At 32.8% G+C, this 21,598-nt stretch overlaps 1 protein-coding gene across 3 annotated transcripts in view; it reads left to right on the top strand.

Moving 5' to 3' along the window:
• Window positions 1-21,598, top strand: part of ELP4 (elongator acetyltransferase complex subunit 4) — a 247,613-nt gene that overhangs the window by 91,716 nt on the left and 134,299 nt on the right. For all 3 annotated transcript variants that reach the window (XM_054512002.2, XM_045893961.3, XM_054512003.2), the window contains exons 6-7: window positions 1,435-1,519; window positions 6,448-6,636. In XM_054512002.2, the coding sequence (XP_054367977.1) occupies window positions 1,435-1,519; window positions 6,448-6,636 (274 nt within the window). The remainder of the gene's footprint in view (window positions 1-1,434; window positions 1,520-6,447; window positions 6,637-21,598) is intronic.

Here is a 21,598-nt window from a genome sequence, read left to right as displayed (position 1 = left end):
TTTATATATATTTATATATTCATATATTTATGAAAGAGTCACACCAGTGCCATTATGGAATATCATTTTTTATAGACACAATTCTTCACTCATTAAACTGGAAAAATGTGTCTGTATAATCCAATCCCTCATTGAAAATGGAGAAATAACTATATGTGAAATAACCATACTTGCCAAAGCCTTCAATTGGAGTCATATTATTTGTCATAATATTTGTTTTGCACATAACGGCATTCCTTTCTCTTGATTTTCTTTTTTGTTTTTGTTAGGTGCTTTGGGGCTAGCTCTGGCTGTTCAATAAAACATTTACAGAGATGTGCAACAGGCTGAACAACCTACCATTGATTTTGCACATTAAGTAGTCAGCTGCTTTTCCTAACTTGTTAGGTTCTTTAATGTTGCGTGTATGTTCCAAATTATATTTCATTTTTTCTTTAGGGCACTGATTCTGCATATGTGATTGCTTTACTTAGGATCAGAGTAAAGCAAACACTTTTGTATTTTTAAGGACACGCACAGCTTTTACAGCATTCATCACTTAAACATCGATGAAATAGCTTTGCTCCAGAACCTCATTATCATGACAGTTAATGTTCAGCCATAGCACACAGGTTGTGCGTTATCAAGAATATTAAATTCAGTCAGTGTTAAGCCAGATGTTCTTCACAGTTACTAAATTTTTTTGAGGTGTTTCATAACATTGTAAAAACAATTTTTAAGTAAGCTCTCCACCTAACGTGAGGTTTGAACTCACGACCCCAAGATCACAAGTCTCATGCTGTACCAACTGAACCTGCCAGGCTCCCTATTTTTGTAAAATATTTTAAAATAGTAACACTAATACTAATATTCATGTGAGATAATTTGTCTTCTTGAATTCATACATTTATTTTATTATTTTCATTTTAAAAACAAAGTGGAAATTATGCTCACTTGTCTTCATAGGCCTTAAAAGATCAAATTTTTTAATTACTATTATTTTAGCAGTTTGTTCTAAGAAAATTAAAAAACTTTTCCGGAAAATGAGCTTAGGTGATTGAGACATTGATTCAGGTGTACTTGGCATAGCAGTTCATTAACTACGTGTTAATTATCTATGATTACTCCAGAAAAGCTATATGATCTTTTAGGTTGCTTCATTAAATCATTAATTTTCTTGGAGGTAACTAAGCTTGACATAATTAAGCCATCTCAGTCTCCACAGATTTTTATCTTCCCATGATGTCAAGAACACTGGAACACTGAGCTAGTTAATATAAGGCATTGTAACTTACTCCCTGGGTGTATTGACTGTATATTTTTAGATTATTTATACTATTTTGGTTCATTTTATGTTATATTTAATCTCATAAATTTCCTTAATGTTATAGCTTAGATTTTGAATTTCCTGTGTAATAAGCCCACTGATGTATATGAACTACTTCTTACCAACAGTTCTTTGACCCATGGCTACAGAAAGCTGCTTCAGTTTATCCAGAAAGTCATATATGAGGAAGGATTTGATGGCTCCAATCCCCAGGTATTGAGCACCTTCAAAACCTTTTATAATCATGTATGTAATGTTGCTTTTAAACTCTCTAGAGGTAAACCCAGAAGGTTTTAGAATCATCAACAGTGAACAAACTGTTCCCAAACTCAGAAGATGTCAATAAGCAGAGCACAGGCAGCCGTAGTTTAATTGTTAATGTGTATTTAAAGTTTTAGCTAAGTTCTCAGTGGATGCACAGATGTATACACACATTGTCAACATAAATTATTTTTAAATATGTATTTATAGCACCTGGAATTAATAAATAGCCACATTTGGAAAATTACTCCTAAATCTGCAAGACTTGTACTTTCTTATCTAAATTTTTTATATTTGTCATTCAGTCTTTAATTGAATTACCTTATGAGTAAGGATTAATTATTTTAAGATTTTATTTCTTATAACATCATACTTTGATTTGTTTCACTGAATAAAAAATGCATTTTTATTTGCTGTCTTAAAATATTTTATAACTTAATTATTTCTCTGTAGCGTCTAAAAACAGAAGTTTTTAAATTCCCACTATTAATTCCAAATTCCTACTATTAAAGATGTTCCGGTTAGTTTAACTTAAACAAAATGAGAGAAATTTTATTTCTAGATATCGTGCCTTTCAGAAATCTTTCTGAGTGATTTTAATTGCTGTAGCTGCTAAAGATTTGCAGTTTATTATTATTATTTTAGCAGAATTATTTCCAAAGCACCAGTATTTTTACTGAAGAAAGCAAAGAATCCAAAAGTCTTTTTTTGGCATTATCAACTATATTTGCTCTTAATCCACAAATTGTAAGCATTCTTGTAAATTTTACTAAACTGTATTTAATGTTTCTTTCCACAGCAAGATAATTTTTAAATTTGTTTTGATCATCAGTTTAATAACAAGTTGAAAATACTTATGTGTGTGGTGAAGCATACACATTTATTTATAGATGGCTCTTCATGTATGTTACAGTTTTTGTGATAGGCCTTGGTTTTTGTTACAATTTTATCTTGCTCATTGTTGCTCTGTTTTTGGTCCTAGCTAAGATTTATGGGCACTGTGTCCGCCCTTTGGTGGCATTGCCTGTCAGGAGAGGTAAATTGGTTCCTGACAGACACCTCTCCCCACTTGCTGTGGTTACTATAGAAACAGGCATGTCATAACAGTTCCTATGATACAGTGTGCAGAGCTGCTCTTCTTGCAGAATGATGACACATCTTCAAAGAGCAGGAAATTTTATAAAATGCAAAACAGCAAAGGCAATAGCAAAAAGATATACACATACTTGTGTATATATGTATATACACACATATATGTACACACATCTACACACATCCGTCCAAAGGACCCTTGATCAGTAAGCTACTATTGGAGTGGAATGAAATGTTTGTTTTCTTGGTTATTTATTTGAGTATGAAAAACACCACCATTTTCAATAAATAGTATTTTATCTCATGTAAGTTGATAAACAACAAACTGAACTGGTTTGTCTCTCTGAACCAGAGGTTCTACAACTATTGACTTACATAAAGATTAAACAGAGTTGAGGTAGATATTTATATGGTGAATACCAAGAATGCTGAAAAAAATTTACAAAATGCCAGTAAGTTATAAAATTCCAATTTTATTGGAACAAAAGCATAAATTTTATGTTGTGTTTTTTTGTTACTATATTTCTATATTGTTATATTATAGAATGTATCATTTGCTAAATTACCTCATCTGTACATCTGTCTCAGAAACTTTAGATGAGTTCAAGAAGCCACAAAAATGCATCTGTGAAGCACTACTTCAAAAAAATATTATTCCTGAGTCAAAATAATGTTCTGATCCTGAAATAAATCCTCCTTCAAAAAAAAAAAAAGATTTTTTATTTATTCATTTGAGAGAGACAGACAAGACAGAGAGAGCACAAGCAGGGGGAGAGGCAGAGAGAGAGGGAGAAGCAAGAGTCCCTGCTGAGCTGGGAGCCTGACGTGGGGCTCAACCCCAGGACCCTCGGATCATGACCTGATCTGAAGGCAGACCCTTAACCGACTGAGCCACCGAGGCGCCCCAAATCCTTCTTTTTAAAAGGAAATTTTCATCTTATTTTCTCTATTACATTTTCAAATAAGCTTATATTTTCAAATAACCTCATTTAGTTTATTTGAAGTAAGCTATAAGAAACTGAGTATTGGGGCGCCTGGGTGGCTCAGTCGGTTAAGCGACTGCCTTCGGCTCAGGTCATGATCCTGGAGTCCCGGGATCGAGTCCCGCATCGGGCTCCCTGCTCTGCAGGGTGTCTGCTTCTCCCTCTGACCCTCCTCCCTCTCATGCTCTCTCTCTCTGTCTCATTCTCTCTCTCAAATAAATAAATAAAATCTTAAAAAAAAAAAAAAGAAACTGAGTATTATATATTATATAATTACCTTGGTAGTAAGTAAAGTATTGTAGCTCATCTGTAAAGATACTTGGAATGGAGATATTTACAAATTGCTGTCATATTTCATTTAAGTTATGATTTTTTAAATATCTAAGAAATGTGCAATAAAAATGAAATTTGAACATAGATTTTACTTAGAATACCAGATTAAATATTTTAGATGTTCTCATAGGAATAAATTTAACTATTTATTGTTCAGCTTTCCACAAAAGTTTATTTTATAAATTTTGTTATGCCTCACGATGTGCCCCATTATTATATGGCATAGCAAAGGAATTATATGTCCAAAACGACACAGGAAATTTGTAATTCAGCCTTTGTTTTTGCAATTACTGTCATTTTTTAAAAAATACAAATGTATTCCCTATGTTGAAATATTATCTCAATTATGTTCTGGTGTGCTGAGTACCTACCTTATTCATTCATTCTTTGGCTTAACATTTTCACATTTTCATTTTATTTTCAGATATATCAATATATTTGTCAAAGTCGCTAAACCTCTGTAGTTCTCCTGCTTCTGCACCTAACAGCATTTTTCTTATAAACTTTTAGCAGATGTTCTTTGATACAATAGTTGGTAATGGTGACTGGGTTAAAATATACAGCCGACCTTTGGTTTCTGAAATGTTGACAGGGGAAACAATATAATGCTGCTCTCCTTCTACCTTCAGGTTTTGTTCTAATACCTAGATTTTGGGGGAAGGTTTCTCTCTCCCTTTTTCCAGATCGCTCTTTTTGTTGAGAATCTAATTTAAGCTACAGTTCATGAGAAAACAAGTTTAGGAATGACAAAATGAAACTTAATCTTGCCATTTTCTTAAATTCTGAGTTTCTAAGTAATACAGTGTAAGGGATAACCTATCAGTTCACAAATATCTTACATGAATTCATCAAAAACTTATTTAAACTTCTAACCCATGCCGTGGTACATATTATTACCTTTATTTCATTTAAGTAATGCAGAAATTAAAAAAGAAAACAATTTTTATGGATTGCTGAGGATCATAACATATATCTTAAGGTTATTGCCTTCATAAACTTAATATGACCAGAACAGAAAATTGGACCAGCTGCCTTAATAGTATCATCATGTTCCAGGTCCTTGGAGTCAGGAAGGTTTTTTTAAATGTGCTTAAACTAAATTCCTTTTTCTGTAATCTCATTTCAATAGCTTTATCCAACTCATTGTGTTCCTTTATATATTTGAAGGATTGTATGGGCTCATAGTACAATGTTCTATTCTATCCTTTTTATTGTAGAGATGAGAAAATGAATGCCTAAGTAGTGTAGGGTCTTGCCCAAAACCACATCTTCTTAGTTACACAGTCCAGACTGTGAATATCTTCTTATAATTCCATTTTACTAATTATTGTCCCCTTTTGTTTTTCCTCTTCTAACATTTCAGTGTTTTGTTCATTTTCTCTACTTTCCTTTGTTAATAAATTCTCAAAAATACACAAACTCAACTTTCATCTGTAATATCAGGGAGATAGTGGTTGGTTAATAAATTATATTAGTTAAATAAATTTTATTAGTTTTATTATAGCAATAACAAGTGATATATTGCAGGATCTGGCTTCATCAGAAGTCACACTCAAAAATGACACATGTTCCAAACTTTTGCTTTAAGAGAGAAAACCTACTTTCCCCACTGGAACTGTAGTAATGATTTTTCAATTATTTCCATGCACCAGGTTTTGCTAATGTCTCCTCCTTTGCCCAGAAATTTTGCCAGATTGCTAAGGAAAGCATATATAAAACATTTGTTCAGTTAGAATAACCCAAACAGTAAAATTTGTTATAAATACATCTCTGGCAAACACTTATTGATAATCATCCTAGGTTTTATTTAATGGTTTTTAAATGTTCTTTTCCCAGGAAATATTAGTCACTATTGTGACCTTAATATCAGTAGTCTTAACTTCTAGATGTTTACTTGTTCAATTTTATGAAAGCAATGAACTTAAATTATTTTGTAAAAATAGCTTCAAGAAGAATAAGTAAAGGCATATATAGAGTGTAAAACCAAAACACACATTTTTAAACTTCTTTCAAACAAAGTACCAGGCATTGGACACAGGAGCATTAAATGAGAAATATTGAGCAAATTATAGTTTATTGAAAGACTTGTAGAATTTTGTAATACTAAGAATGGTTTGTAAGCATTCTGGTTTGGGTGTTCTTTATTGCTAACTGATTTTTTATATATTATTTCAGGCGCCTCAAACATAATCCTTAGAGTAGTCACTGTTAAAATATAGAAGTTTGAGACTTTTGATACTCTTCAAATTTTCCAAAAGTAAGAAAAAATCAGCTGGGTTTTTTTTGCACTCTTGTAATAATGAAGATTTCCTTTATTGCCTTATACTAACTACACATAAAGGTTTTTACCACCTCTACTGACATTATCTCCCTAATCTTTCATAAATTTAAAAACTGGCAAAGAGAAGTAAAAGAGGTATCCTACTGGTTAACAAAACCTAATGTGTTTACCTCCCTCCCACTTCTCTCTAGAAAAAACAGAAAAACATTTTAAGAATAGGAATCCAGAATCTTGGTTCACCTTTGTGGGGAGATGACATTTGCTGTACAGAAAACTGTGACAACAGCCACAGCCTTACGAAGTTCCTGTATGTTCTCCGTGGTCTTCTACGAACCTCTCTTTCAGCCTGTATCATCACAATGCCAACACATCTTATCCAGGTATAAATTGTCCCAAAAGTTCTTTCTCCTAACTAGTGTGACATAATGAAGTGCAATATATAAATGCTTTATGAGTCTGAGTCTGATAAGTTCTTTTCATATGCCATTTAAGTAAAACAGATTTCAGAAATGCCAGAGAGGAAAATGTCTTTTACTTTAGATTGTTAAATTGTTGTGTATTTGTGGTTTTAATATACAGTGAGTGTATGGTAAGTCCATCTTTAATAATGTTATTATTTTTTTCTTTGATTTCTTGTAAACATATAATATTGTGACATGAGGTTGATATCTTTTACTGATATCTTTTCATTAATCGTAAAGCTGATCTGAACATAGGTCTTGAAGAAATATTTGTACACCTGTGTTCTTAGCAGCATTATTTATAATAGCTAAAATGTGGAAGCAATCTGAGAATCCATTAACAGATGAATCCATAAGCAAGATGTGGCCTATATTGCAACGGAATATTATTCAACCTTGAAAAGGAAGGCAGTTCTGACATACGCAGCAACACTGATGAATCTTGAGGCCATTATCCTAAGTGAAATAAGTCAGTCACAAAAAGACAAATACTGTGATTCCATTTACATAAGGTACTTAACGTATTAAAAATCATAGAGACCAGGCGCCTGGGTGGCTCAGTCGTTAAGCGTCTGCCTTAGGCTCAGGTCATGATCTCAGGGTCCTGGGATCAAGTGCCACATTGGGCTCCCCGCTCTGCGGGAAGCCTGCTTCTCCCTCTCCCACTCCCCCTGCTTGTGTTCCTGCTCTCGCTATGTCTCTCTCTGTCAAATAAATAAATAAAATCTTAAAAAAAAAAAAAAATCATAGAGACCGACGGTAGTATGGTGGTTGCCAGGGTCTGGGGGGAAGAGGGAATGGCAAGTTATTATTTAATAGGTACAGAGTTTCAGTTTTACAAAATGAAAACAGGTCTGGAAATTGTTAGTGGTGATGGTAGCACAACATTATGAATGTATTTAATATCACTGAACTGTACATTTAAAAATGGTTAAAATGGTAAATTTTACATATCTTTTTCCGCGTTCAAAATTTTGAAGGAAAAAAGTTGATCTGAATAGGACAATTCCCCTTCTTCCCTTGCTGTTTCTATGTATAAACCTCCTGAAGCTACACTCTCAGGAAAAGAGGTCAGTCCTCCCCAGATAGAAAAAGAGGGATCTTTGCAAGATTTTCCTCAACGGCTCAAAAAGTCCTTTTCTTAAGAATGTTCAAGATGGGGGCGGCTGGGTGGCTCAGTCGTTAAGCGTCTGCCTTCGGCTCAGGTCATGATCCCGGAGTCCTGGAATGGAGTCCCACATTGGGCTCCCTGCTCCGCAGGAAGCCTGCTCCTCCCTCTCCCTCTCCCACTCCCCCTGCTTGTGTTCCCTCTCTCGCTGTGTCTCTCTCTGTCAAATAAATAAATAAAATCTTAAAGAAAAAAAAAAAGAATGTTCAATAGGCTGGGGTGCCTGGCTGGCTCAGTCAGAAGAGCATGCAACTCCTGATCTCAGGATCATGAGTTCAAACCCCACATTGGGTGTAGAGATTACTTTAATAAATAAAACTTTTAAAAAAAACTTTATTTTCTCTTTTTTTATTTCATTTTTTTCCCTGGAGAGAGAGAGTGGGCGAGGGGTGTGGAGGGTGAGAGACAGAGGAAGTGGGAGAGAGAAAATCCTAAGCAGTCTCCATGCTCAGCACGGAGCCCAACGCAGGACTCAGTCTCATGACCCTGAGACCATGACCTGAGCCAAAATCAAGAGTCAGACGTTCAACCCACTGAGCCACCCAGGTGCCCTCTCAAAAGAAATTTTTTTAAAAAAGATTGTTCAAGAGGCAAGTTTGGGACAATTTTCATCATTATTATTATTATTGTACAGGCAATAGAGAAACTAGAATTACATCATATATTTTTCCATGGTATTATTTTATATGTATATATATTATATATATTAGAAATAATAAAAAAATTGGCTGCAATGAATGGAATGTGAAAATCAAAATAAGCAAAATCACTGAAATCATTTTTTCTAATGTACATACTAAAACACTATGAGGGAAGGGGGGATAGGGGATGGGTGGGTGGGTGATAGACATTGGTGAGGGTATGTGCAATGGTGAGCACTGTGTATTGTGAAAGACTGATGAATCACAGACCTGTGCCCTGAAACAAATAATACAGTATATGTTAATAATAAAAAAAAAATTTTTTAAACACTATAATTTAAAATGACATTTATAGCAGAAGAGTTTTGAGTTTTGTTTTCCTTTACTTCTCTAGGAAATCATAATAATAACAATAGTGATAGCAGCTGATAAATATAAAACACTTAAAGTCAGGATCTAATGGTTCTTATAAATTTTTATATAACTGTATAACTATAAAATTTGATATAACTACTGTTACAATCTCCATTTTACACATAAGGAAACTGAGGCACACAAAAATTAAGAAACTAGATGAATGTTCAGTACTTGAGAAACCATGATTTGAACCCAGAAAATGGATTCCAGAACCACATACTAGAATATGTAACAGGTTTTTATTCTAGAACTCATTCAAAGCTAGTGAATCTCCTATCTTTTATCTTAGAGCTAGAAATGACATGGGGTTCATCTGTGCTAGGCTTCTGCCTTTGGACAAGTAAAGCATTATCCCTGTTTTGCAACTGAGGTCTGAACTGCAATGGCATGTTCAAGCAAATCACAGAAACCAAGACTGTACTTGGTGAGATTACGTGGGTCTATGCAAACTCTACATATAACTACATTAACAGAAATATGAGATATAATTGAAATTTGGAGTTTGCCAAGGAGATAAAGAAATACCATTTTAAGATGCTGTATCTAAACATACTGTATAAGGATTAAAGCGGAGACTTTGTTAAGGACCATGTGAAGTTTGTGACACATGAATCCTTCATGAGGATTCCTTCATGAGCTTTCCTTCAGTGTATAGGAAAAGGTTCATACTTTCCTTTAAGAAAAAGTCACTATTTTAAGTGATTATTTAAGCATTTTAAGATGGTCTCATATAGCACTGTATTCCTTCCTGCACAAGGGGAAAGAGAAGTGTAATTGAAAGTGTATCCCCATACATTGTCAGCGACTTGTGCTTTTGAGCTTTCTGAGGGTTACCATAGCAACTTTCTACTGTTCAAGTTAGCATTCCTCTTCAATAATTAAAACTTTTAGCAAAATAAAAATTAAATCTTAATCAGAAAAAAATTTTGACTTTTCACATCAAGATTTCTTTTTTTTTTTAAGTAAATACGTGGGGCTCAAACTCACAACCCCAAATTGAAATCAAGAGTTGCATGCTGTCCCAACTGAGCCAGTGAGGTGCCTCTCAACATCAAGATTTCTTAAATCCAAATATTTCCCTCTCAACAAATTGGGGAGAAAAATCTGCATTTCTTATAAATTTAGTTATTAAGTTGTGTTTTACTATTTTATTCATTCATTCATTTTTTCTACACTGTTTTTGAGTGACTGGTAGTGCTATAGCCCACTTTTTATATCAGTGAAATTTTAAAATTGAACAAGATACTGGTTCCTTTCAGAGACCTTACTCTCTAGTTGGGAGATAAACATTAAAAACTTGTGTTACAATTTGAAAATGAAGTTAAGGAAACAGTTGCATTCATAACAGCACCAAAAAGAATAAAATACTTAGGAATAATTTTCACAAGGAAAATGTAAAACTTATACTCTGAAAACTATAAAACATTGTTGAAAGAAATTTTTAATGATCTAAATGAATAGAAAAACTTCCAAGGTTCATGGATCAGAAGGTTCAAAATTAATATGACCATAGTCTCCAGACTCATCTACAGATCCAATGCAGTCCTTATCAGAATTCCAGTTGACTTTTTGGGAGAAATTTGCAAGCTGATTCTAAAATGGCTATGGAATTTCAGAGGACTTAGAATAACCAAAATAATCCTAAAAAGGAATAAAGTAGGAGGGCTCATAATTCTCAATTGCAAAATTTACTATAAAACAACGGTAAAAGGCAGTGTAGTACTCTCATAAAATAGGCATATAAATCAACGGAATAGAATTGAGAGTTTAAAAATAAATCCATACAGTCAACTGATTTCAACAAGGGTGCCAAGACCATTCAATAAGAAAAGAATCATCTTTTTCAACAAATGGGATGGGACAACTAGATAGCCACATGAGCAAAAGAATGAAGTTGGACTATTACCCCACAGCATGTACAAAAATTAATTCAAATGGATCGAAGACCTAAATGTAAGAGCCAAAACTATAAAACTCTTAGAAAAAAACTTAGGGAAAAATCTTTATAACCTTAGATTTGGCAAAGAATTCTTAGATATGGCACCAAAAGCACAAACAATGAAAAAAAAAATAGACAAAGGGGACTTCATCAAACTTAGAAACTTCTTTAAAGTAGCTTCCATGCCCAATGTGGGGCTTGAACTCACAGCCCTTAGATGAAGAGTCACATGCTCTACCAACTGAGCCAGCCACGCACCTCAAAATTAAAAACTTTTATGTTCAAAGGACACCATCAAGAAATCATAATGATGGGTGAAAATATTTACAAGTCATATATCTGATTAGAGATTTGTATCTACAACACATAAAGAATGCTTTCAACTCAATAATAAAAAGACAATTCAGTAAAAAATGGGAAAGGAATTTGAATATACAATTTCCAAAGAAGATAGACAAATGCCCAGTTAGCACATGAAAGATGCTCAACATCGTGAATCATCAAAAATGCAAATCAAAATTACAATGAGATACTACTACATTATCTAGAATGGGTAAAATAAAAGGTAGCAGTAAATGTTGGCAAGGTGAAGAAATTAGAACCGTCATACTTTGCTGGTGGGAATGTAAAAGGGTACAGCTGCTTTGGAAACAGTCTGGCACTTTTCAATGATTCAACATAGAGTTATCATATGACCCAGCAATTCCACTCATTAGCATATACCCAAGAGAAATGAGACCATGTGTCCACATAGAAACATGTGCATGAATGTTTATAGCACCCTTATTCATAAGAGCCAAAAGATGGAAACAGCCTAAATCTCCATTACTGATGCCTGGATAAACAAATGTTTATATCCATACAATGAAATATTATTTGGCTATAAAAAGGAATGAAGTACTAATATTTGCTACAAGATGGATGAACCTTAAAAAAGATTATGCCAGGGGGGTGGGAGGATGAGTTAGCCTGGTGGTGGGTATTGAGGAGGGCACATTCTGCATGGAGCACTGGGTGTTGTGCACAAACAATGAATCATGGAACACTTCATCTAAAACTAATGATGTAATGTATGGGGATTAACATAAGAATAAAAAATTAAAAAAGATTATGCCAAGTAAAAGAAGCCATCACAAAAGAACATATACTATATGATTTCATTAATATGAAGGTCCTGAATAGGAAATCTGTAGAGACAGAAAATAAATAGCGTTACCTAGGGTTTGGAGTGTAGTGAGACATGGAGACCTTGAATATGCAGAGGGGTGATTTGTAAAAAGATTGAAGGTTTGGGTTTTTTTTTAAAGTGAAGAAAATGTGATAAAATTGCCTTGAATGAGGGTTGCACATATCTGTGAATACTAAAACACCACTGAATTGTGCACTTTAAATGGGTGAATTGTTATTTCAATAAAGCTGCTGATAAAAAAAAAAGATAAGTTACAAAATAGTTGGTAAATCTGATAGCAGAGTTATGAGGATATCAGATCAGAACTTTAGTCCAGTGATTCTCAAACTTTTTTATCTCAGAACCTCTTTACACTCTTAAAAACTATGGACAATCTCAACTTTTTTTTCATTTGAGTTGTATCTAATATTTACCATGTTAGAAACGGAAAGAAATTTTTAAATTTTTATGAATTCATTTAAAATAATAAAATGATTACACAATTGTAAATAATAATGATTTTCCAAAAGAAAACAAAAATTTTAGCAGGAAGAGTAACGTTGTTTTTACATTTTTCCTTAGTAGAAAACAGCAGGTTCTAATATTTGCTTCATTATTCAATCCATTGTGATATATTGTTTTGGTTGAAAAATGAAAAGAAAATCTGACTTCATACAGATATATTGTTGGAAAAGAGAGAACTGTTTTAATAGCCTTTTCAGATAATTGTGGATATTCTTTTTCAATATACACTGAAACTCAAAAAATAATAGTTTTATAAACATTGATTACAATGTGGAATCAAAAACTGTATCAGTGAACTTTTTCATAGTATGTTACACTAAAAGGCATTGGCTTATTTTGTGCTTTGAATGGGTCTTTTACCCATTCAAGATATCAACATTTCATTCCTTGGTCATTTGGAAGGCATTTATTCACCGAGTTATGCAGATCTTCCAAATATTTACACATTTCATTATACAGTATCAAACAATCATATTGGTTAATACCAGCACCATCTACAGTGTTATACGTGCCACAGTTTACTTTTATTGCTGATTAGTTTTTGAATGTAAAAATATACCACAATTTCTACTGATGGGCATGAGTTCTTTCCAGATTGAAGCTATTATGAATAAAGCTACTATGGACATTAATGTATGAGTCTTTGTACAGATATGTATTTTCATCTCTCTAGGAATCACATCCTTCCAAACCTTTTTATTTTTGGTCTTTCATATTTTAGCCATTGTAGTGCACGTAAAATGTATGACATTGTGGTAATTTACATTTCCTTGATAACTAATGATGTTCACCATCTTATCATATACTTGTTGGCTGTTTGCCTGTCTTCTTTTGTCTGTCTTTTGTCCATTGTTTTGAGTCATTTATCTCCTCATTGAATGGTAAAATTCCTTAAATATTTTAGGTATATCTTTGCAATAATATTCTTCCAGTCTATGACTTGGCCTTTTCTATTAACAGTATCTTTTGAAGAGCTGAAGTTTTTAATCTTAATGAAGTTTAACTTATCAATTTTTTTAATGGTTAGTAATTTCTCTCCCCTATTCCTCCCATTTTACAAATCTTTGCCCTCTCTAGGGTTTTTTTCCTATGTTTTCATCTAAAAGTTTTGTAGTTTTATCTTTTACTAACAGGTCAATGTATTCCAATTTGAATTTTTTGCACAACTTTAGTTCATGTACTCAAATTGTTTTTGACTTATTAGTTAACATTCTAATTATATGTTAACACACTTTACATTCACTAGTTCTCTTTTCTTTAGTATTACTATTTACCAAGGTACTTACTGTCTGCCTCATATATGTGATTTCAATTAATCTTATATATCTAATGCTTTGTGGTCTGTGGGAAGTTAGGGCTACATATTTATAATTTTCTTTTTTGCCAGCTTAGGTTTATGATAATAATACATCATTAAAGACAATAAAGTATAAAGATTCCTAGCAAAGCAACTAGGCTTTTTCTAGATGTTCAATAAATGTTAATTAAAGAAATAATGATTCTTATTTAGGAAATTATTTCTAATATCTGATTGTTGAAACTTCTTGAATCTTTATTATAAATTATGTGATTTTAGCATCTTTTGTCTAACATACCCCAACCTTATCTGCAAATGGTCAATTTGTTAAAATGTCATTTAGTTACCTTAATTATATACAGGATATACCAGCATATTTCAAGCCTTATGACTGAAAAGTTTGGCATAAATAAGAAATGAATTTTGCCTCCTTGGCCAGTAGAATTTATTTATAATTTTATAAGAGGATAATTTATTTTTCCGTTAAGGGCTTTTTACAGATTGTGCATGAACCTAACATTGTGAGTTTACAATCGCATGAATATCATAGGGAAACTCCTTTCTCTAATCATCTTAGACATTGTACACATACTTAAATTGTTTGCATTGTTAATGATGTTAAGTCATTATAAAGTTAATACTTTAATAAATTTGGTTAGCTTTAATGAGTTTCTTGATTACGATGATAAGTAAACTTTGGAAGAGACTTATCAGATACTGGTGAAAATATTGCTACTCTTACTAGGGCTGCAACTATGCTATTACTATAACTATTAGGCACATACCACATGCCAAGCACTCTACAAGCATTATGTTCTTGAATATTGACCACAAGCCTTACTTCTATTTTTACAAGGTCACATAGTTAATAAGTGGCAAGGCCAGTAATGTTCTAACTCATGTCTTTCCCTGACTCCAAACTCCAACATCTTCACTGTTAAGTTATATAGCTAGCTGCCCTAATCATCACAAAAACTTTGCAAGATAGGCGTAATGCCAATTGCAAACAAGATTAAACTGAAATTAAGTGATTCGGCAAAGTCACATATTTAATTACATATTTAAAGCTAATATCAAACTCAGATCTGTTTAAAACTTACTCTTTCCTCTGTCACACTACATCTTTTTGTATCTTGAATTATTAACTACCTCCGATGACAGTAACTTTCCATTAGGAAGAAAGTTCTAGGCTAACATGGCTATTGTTCAGTATTTTTCAAGAGAAAACTATCATTCTAAAACCCTTGATAAATTAGTACATGTGAAAGATTAAGTAAAAAGTTTCATTGCAGTCAGGGGAGGGAAAAAGGATGGAAGCATATTTCCTTATGTGTAACTGCAAAGCAAAGAAAAACAATTATGAAATAAACACATGTATACATGTAATTTTCTTTATTTAGTCCAAAGGGATCAATGCAAGAAAAAGGAAAAAAAAATTTTTCAAATTTTCCTGTGTAAGGAAACAACGGTCATACTATCAGATGAGCTCAAGTCGTCCTATCTATATCACCAGTTAAATAATGATTGAGATGATAAGGTGGACTGGATGTCTGAACATTATGCAATATTTGCACTTTGGTATTTTACAGATACATTTAAAACTTTATATAACTGGAAAAGATACAGTTTAAATTTATGTTTTTTAAGGTACCAGTAAAAAGACTATTTTGAAATGAAAATAGGAAAGTGGAGGGTCAGACTTGGTGATGAGTCTAAGGTTAAATAATGTGAGCAAGAATTAAGATGTGTTCCTCAAAATAGAGAGTATCTTTTAAAGACTGCTCATCCATCTAAAATTTTCCCATTTTCCATAGTCTCTTCCCTCGGCAATTTTTCTAGCTATCATATAAGTAGTTTTCTGGCCCTAATATCAGTTGAGCTATTAAAAGAAACAAATTATTCTTTTGATCTTTGAGCATGACATCTCACCATATATTTTTTTTAATATCAAAGTACTTAGGAGAAAAATATAAGACTTAACAGTTTGCTTAAGCCAATCATGATGTAAATAGGGGATAAAACTCCTAATAACTCTTAAAGACCACAAGGAAAATCGCAATGTTTAGGCTAAGGAAAGAGAATAAGAACTGGAAGCATTATGCTTACAAAGCTAATCAAAGACATATGAATAAACAGAACCAGGGGACTCTGAGTTTATTTAGTAAATCTTACAGAGTGATTTCTCTGGGCCAGTTGCAAACCTTAGCTGTCTTCACATATTAACTCATTTTATCTTCACAATAAGCCCATATGGTTGGTGCTATTATTGTCTCCATTTTACAGATTAGGATACAAGGGACAAAAAAAATTGAAGTGACTTTCCCTAGGTCACACAACTAATGAGGGGCAGGATTTAGACCAGAGCAGTACCCTCTAATTACCATACTCTTAACCACCATGCTATGCAGCTTACTCAATGGAAGGACTAAAATACCGTCAAAATTAAGAAACAGACTGTGCGCAGGTAGCATTCAATGACAGAAAGAGCCTCGGCTTTTGGAGACAGATAGACTCAATTAGTCATATGGTTTTAGTCGAGTCTTAACTTTGTCAGCCTCAGCTTCTTCCTCTGTAAAAATGGGGTGCAGAAGGCTGAATTCAGAGGATTAGCGACAACACGTGCTGACGCAGTACTAACACTCAGTATATGTCAGCAATCGTTACCTTCACTATTCTTTTTTTTTTTAAGATTTTATTTATTTATTCATGAGAGACAGAAACAGAGGGAGAAGCAGGCCCCCAAGGAGCAGGAAGCCCGATGCGGGACTCGATCCCAGGACCCTGGGATCATGACCTGAGCCGAAGGCAGACGCTTAACCATCTGAGCCACCCAGGCGCCCTACCTTCACTATTCTTACTTAAAAAGACTTCCGAAATCGAGAATTTGAACAGAGATCAGGCGACAGAAAAATAAGTTGTACAAGTGCACCAAAGCAGTAGAAATCCTCAGCTTTCTTTCTCTTTCCATACAAGACTCCGACAGAGTCTTCTCACAGGTTAGGCCTGACACAGACCCGGAGGCCTGCATGAAGTCAGATGGCCAGCTAAATCATGGTAACATCACCGTGTTGTACCATGACTCTCTAACATCGTACGTCAGCTTCCTCTCCGCTGCGACAAGTGCCATTCTACAGACTGAGTCAGGATTTAAGTGGGTGGTTGAATGTCTAAGGGTAATTTAACTCATTCATTCACTTAACAAATATTTACTGCAGGCATTGACACTTGTGGGCATATAGTAGTGCGTAAGACAAACAAGGTCCTGATCCTTGTGGAGGTTTTTCAGCAATGTAAAAGATAGTATGGATGGAGCAGAAAATGAGTATATGTAGGTGTTTGGATGCTTGAGCTTGGAATTTGATAATAAAGTGGTTTCTGTAGGAAATAGAAATGTAGTTTCATATCTTTGGAAATGTCATATAATTAAACATCTATAGGTAATAGAGTTGTGATACCTTTAGTTGAATATTTTGTGTAAAATATCACTAGATTAAAAGTCCATAAAACATCTATATCTCTTAAATTGGTAAAACAGCCAATCAGTGTTCTTTAGTTATTAGCATTCTGTCAGACTTGTACAGTAATGATTAGTTACCCTTTATTATACTTTTGGCATGCTTCCCATGTTTAATTTCATTGTAGGGAAGGAACACATAGTTAAGGAAATTGCAAAGAGGGGGAAAAGTTAAAATAGGGAAAATAATGACATAGATTCAAAACTGACTTGAATTTATTGTTATAATAAGACTTTTGCAAGCAGAATGAAAAAGAATTATTTTCAAACTTGCCTTTGAAATATTTTGTGTTCAGCCTCACAACTTTGAACTTGGAATTTTTTTTTTATTTTCTTTGGGTTAAAACTTATTTCCATAACAGCACAGGAAAAAATAACAAGCATACATTGAAGCAAATATATAAAAATAAATTCTAAATATCTGTTAAGAAAGCATTAAAATTATTCATCAAATATATTATGAATGTCTTAAAAAATATATCGTCTTAAACAATTTTCCCTGTGAGGTTGTAACATTACTCATATTAATATATCTCATTCTAGAAAATAGTTTGAGCATCTGCTCAGAAACATTGTATTGAAAATGTATGTGAAAATGGCCAAGTTAAATACAGACTTTGTTACATGCTAGACTATGGAGTAAAGTGTCCTTAGAAAGAGCGGAACTATGGCCGGCTCCCCTATATTCCAGCATTACCCAGTTCCCAGATCCCTGCTGTGTAGTTGTTCCACTCGCCAAGAAGCCTGTTAAAGAGCCCCCCAGAGCATGTGTACAGCCCTCCATGTTAATAGTTAATTGGTGAGGATGGCAAGATGAGAGGACAGCCGAACATGTGGTCTCTCAGACTCAAGCCGTAGACAGACCTTTAGTTATAATAACAGCAGCTGCTCACGTTCTCACAACTCAACTGTTCAAAACTGTTGTCGAATGAAGGTTGTCGTGGATTGAAAAAAAAAAAAAAAGAGGGAAGGTTACATCTAAGAAAAATAACTAAAACCCTACCTTGAAACTCTTACTATGTATTTAAGTATGAGAAATATTACTTCAACTCTTTAAAACTTAAGTATAAATTTCTAATTTAAAGGTTGTTCTGTTTCAGGTATATTGAACATGCTACTGCTTTTTTCCCATTTACTGTTAGAAATGTTTGTGCACCATTCAAAACTTTTTAATGAGATTTTTTGCAAAGTGATAACTTTGAAGCAGTTACAATAGGATACTGTTTGATTTCCATATCAGCAAGATATGAAGCTATAATTTTTTTTGGTCTTATGAATGGGAACTGGCTCACTGTTAGTGAACTCTGTCATCCACCTCCAAATTATATAACATTTTGTGCCTTTTAAATTAATTTTATTTTCAATTCCTAGTAACAGTTGTGTGCTTGAAGAAAATGATAACCGATAACATTTATTCTTTTTGGAAATAAAAATTAAGTTTTATGCCAAAAAAATTTAGTTTTATGCCTTATTATGATTTCATTGGTAAGGTGAAAGGAAAATAAATTTCTCTTAGCTAATGCATTTTATTTACGCAATCTATGACAGGTTGTTCTTGATTTGTTTTTATTGATCAAAAGCACTTTTACCTGAAACTGTCAGGAAATAAATATCCAAGAACTTAGAATTGTGATTAAAATGGGGGAGGGTGGCTATTTTTCTACACCTTTCTCAGAACTTTCCTTTCAGGAAGAAAATTTACTTTTTATTATTGCTAATTTATTCCAACTGTCATAACCTACTTTTTAAAGGAATTTTTAAATATAAACAACAACCTAAAAAATTCCTCCTTAATTATATAATAATGCAGGGATGAAAACTTCTTTGACATTATTCACGATAAAATATTAAATAACATTTTCTCATTCTAGAATACTTCTAAATATTGCCAGCATTTAATGTATTTGCTTACAGAACATTAGTTTATAAACTATTTAAATTTTATTTTATTCAGAATAGATTTCAGATTTGAAAGTGGCCTAGAACATATTTTGACTGGTCATCATTGGCATTTGGTCAGTTAATAGTCTTATTCAGTTTTTATCATATAACCCATGTTTTCTAACAATTTGATCTGTGGACTTTTTTCCCCATCTATCTCTTTGAAGAAAACCATCACCAGTATGTTAGTTTATACCAAGGAAAACTCATTTTCTGAAGGAAAGCAGGAAGAAAATGTCTTGTTATAATGTCTCTTGAAAATTGAAGATTTTAGTGTGTTATTTTAATTGATATATTTTCAAATTAATATTTTACAACATTAATGTAATAAAGCTTTGAACCCACTGGAATGAATGAATGTTTCAAAGTAGAGAAATTCAGAACAAGTCTTTTCGCATCCATAAACTTTTGTGTTCATGCTGAGTATCTTAGCAGCTAAACTCTTAAGTCAAGTAATGGACTACTTAGAACTAACCACTAATATGGGATTATGAGAGGTGGACTCCAGTGGCCTTGTAAATTTCCCTCAGTGTGAAACCTTTTATTCTTAAAACAAGAACTAAAAATAATTTCATGGTGAAGGAACAACAGACTTTTGTGAGTTTATAACTATAAAATTTTGGAAAATATTTTTAATGTAATTTTTTATAAAAGCATCATTATAGGAAAGCATAACATCACCTTCTGTCACATAACGTAATCTAAGTGCACTTTATTAAGGAGAATATTTAAGGATGAAAATTAGAGATTAGATTTAATCTCTTGATCATAATTATCAATTACTAAAAGATAAAGTCAGATATTCTGTCTGTCAATTTTTCATGAGTTCCTTAATCAAGATCTTCTCAACTGAGAATCTGATTTTTATTTTTCTAGATCTTCTCAACTAGTCTGAAGTAGATTGTAAGAGATTAACATTTTTAGAAGATTAAAAAGCAACAGTTTTAAGAAGTCAACTGAATTGTATTAAACCTATTTTAATTTTGCACCATATGTGTCAAATTCTAGTCTCTGAAAATTTAGTAACTTCATATGAGTCTGGTGCATTGTAAACAGAATCTATTATTCTTTAGAATAACAAATAATAGAACTGTGTTTCAACTTTGCTACTGTAGGCTGTTTATAAGAACCTATAATTCTTATAGCTGCAGTTTTTATTTTCTTCTGTTTTCTGTTACATATTCTGGTATCTGATCAATTTTTTAAATCAAGTCTTAGCTTGTAGGCATTATACATATGTATTTAATTTACTTTCTTGACCAAGGATGTTTGAAACTTTTTACACAAATAAACTCCAATTTTTCTGTAAGTTTCTGTCTATATAGAGAATTAGTTGCAGAGTACGTACCATTTTATCTTAGTGTAAATATGGACATTAAATATAACATAAACATTTGAAATGGTCAGTAAGATAAGTGTGCATCTCTAAAGGAAAAAATTACCATTTAGAAACCTTTCATTATACGTAATCTAACCAGAGCATATTCAGCAAGCCATAAAAAGAAAACTAATTTTAATTTAAAACTTTTTTTTTGTTCTAAAGTAACTTTGTGATGTTACACTTCATATGGTGATTCATACTGTACTTCCTTGTAGTGGTGGTGGTTGTTAAAGTACTATTTAGAGCCAAAATTTTCAAATATATCAATGATAGAAATAGTGAAACGTCTCATCACAGTATGGAGATTGAGTCATCTGTTTGGGCATATGGAATCTTTGGCTGTTGGACTGCAGTCTTTATAATGCCCAGTGTCCAGGCATGGACACAACTGTTCTGGGAACAGAAGCAGAGAGGGACCTCTGTGTTCAGTCCACTTGAACATGGTAGAAGAAAAAAGAGGAAAGGATCTTTAACATTAATTATTTTTATTATAAACTATCTTTGACTTCATCACTTTTTATGTATAGAAAATAGATACAACTTTATTTAATTTTGCCTTTTTTTTTTACAAATAAAATTATTAAGCTTTTAATCTCTGGTGTTACAAGCTGTCTGAAAAATACCTGTGAGAAAATGTAAGTTTTGAGTTATTCCTATTTATATACCTGGATGCATACTTTCTCTTAAAGAAAGATTACGGTCTTCAAAAAAAAGATACTTATTTCTTAATATTGAAATGAAATGTGCTTGTAACTAATTATAATTTAAAGATCTTTAAGTATGAGGTCATATATTATATCTTAACATTATGTTTTAGCCCTTTGCTATTAATTACAGTATTATTATTATATAAAGAGTTTCTGCTTCTTTAATAATGTTTTCGCACCCTA

The sequence above is a fragment of the Mirounga angustirostris genome, unplaced genomic scaffold (assembly GCF_029215605.1).
Source record: "Mirounga angustirostris isolate CCGP_5_RB_7025 unplaced genomic scaffold, mMirAng1.0.hap1 SCAF_13, whole genome shotgun sequence".
Classification (NCBI taxonomy): Eukaryota; Metazoa; Chordata; class Mammalia; order Carnivora; family Phocidae; genus Mirounga; species Mirounga angustirostris.
Note: the sequence above shows the minus strand (reverse complement) of the source record. Positions and strands in the feature narration are given on the sequence as shown.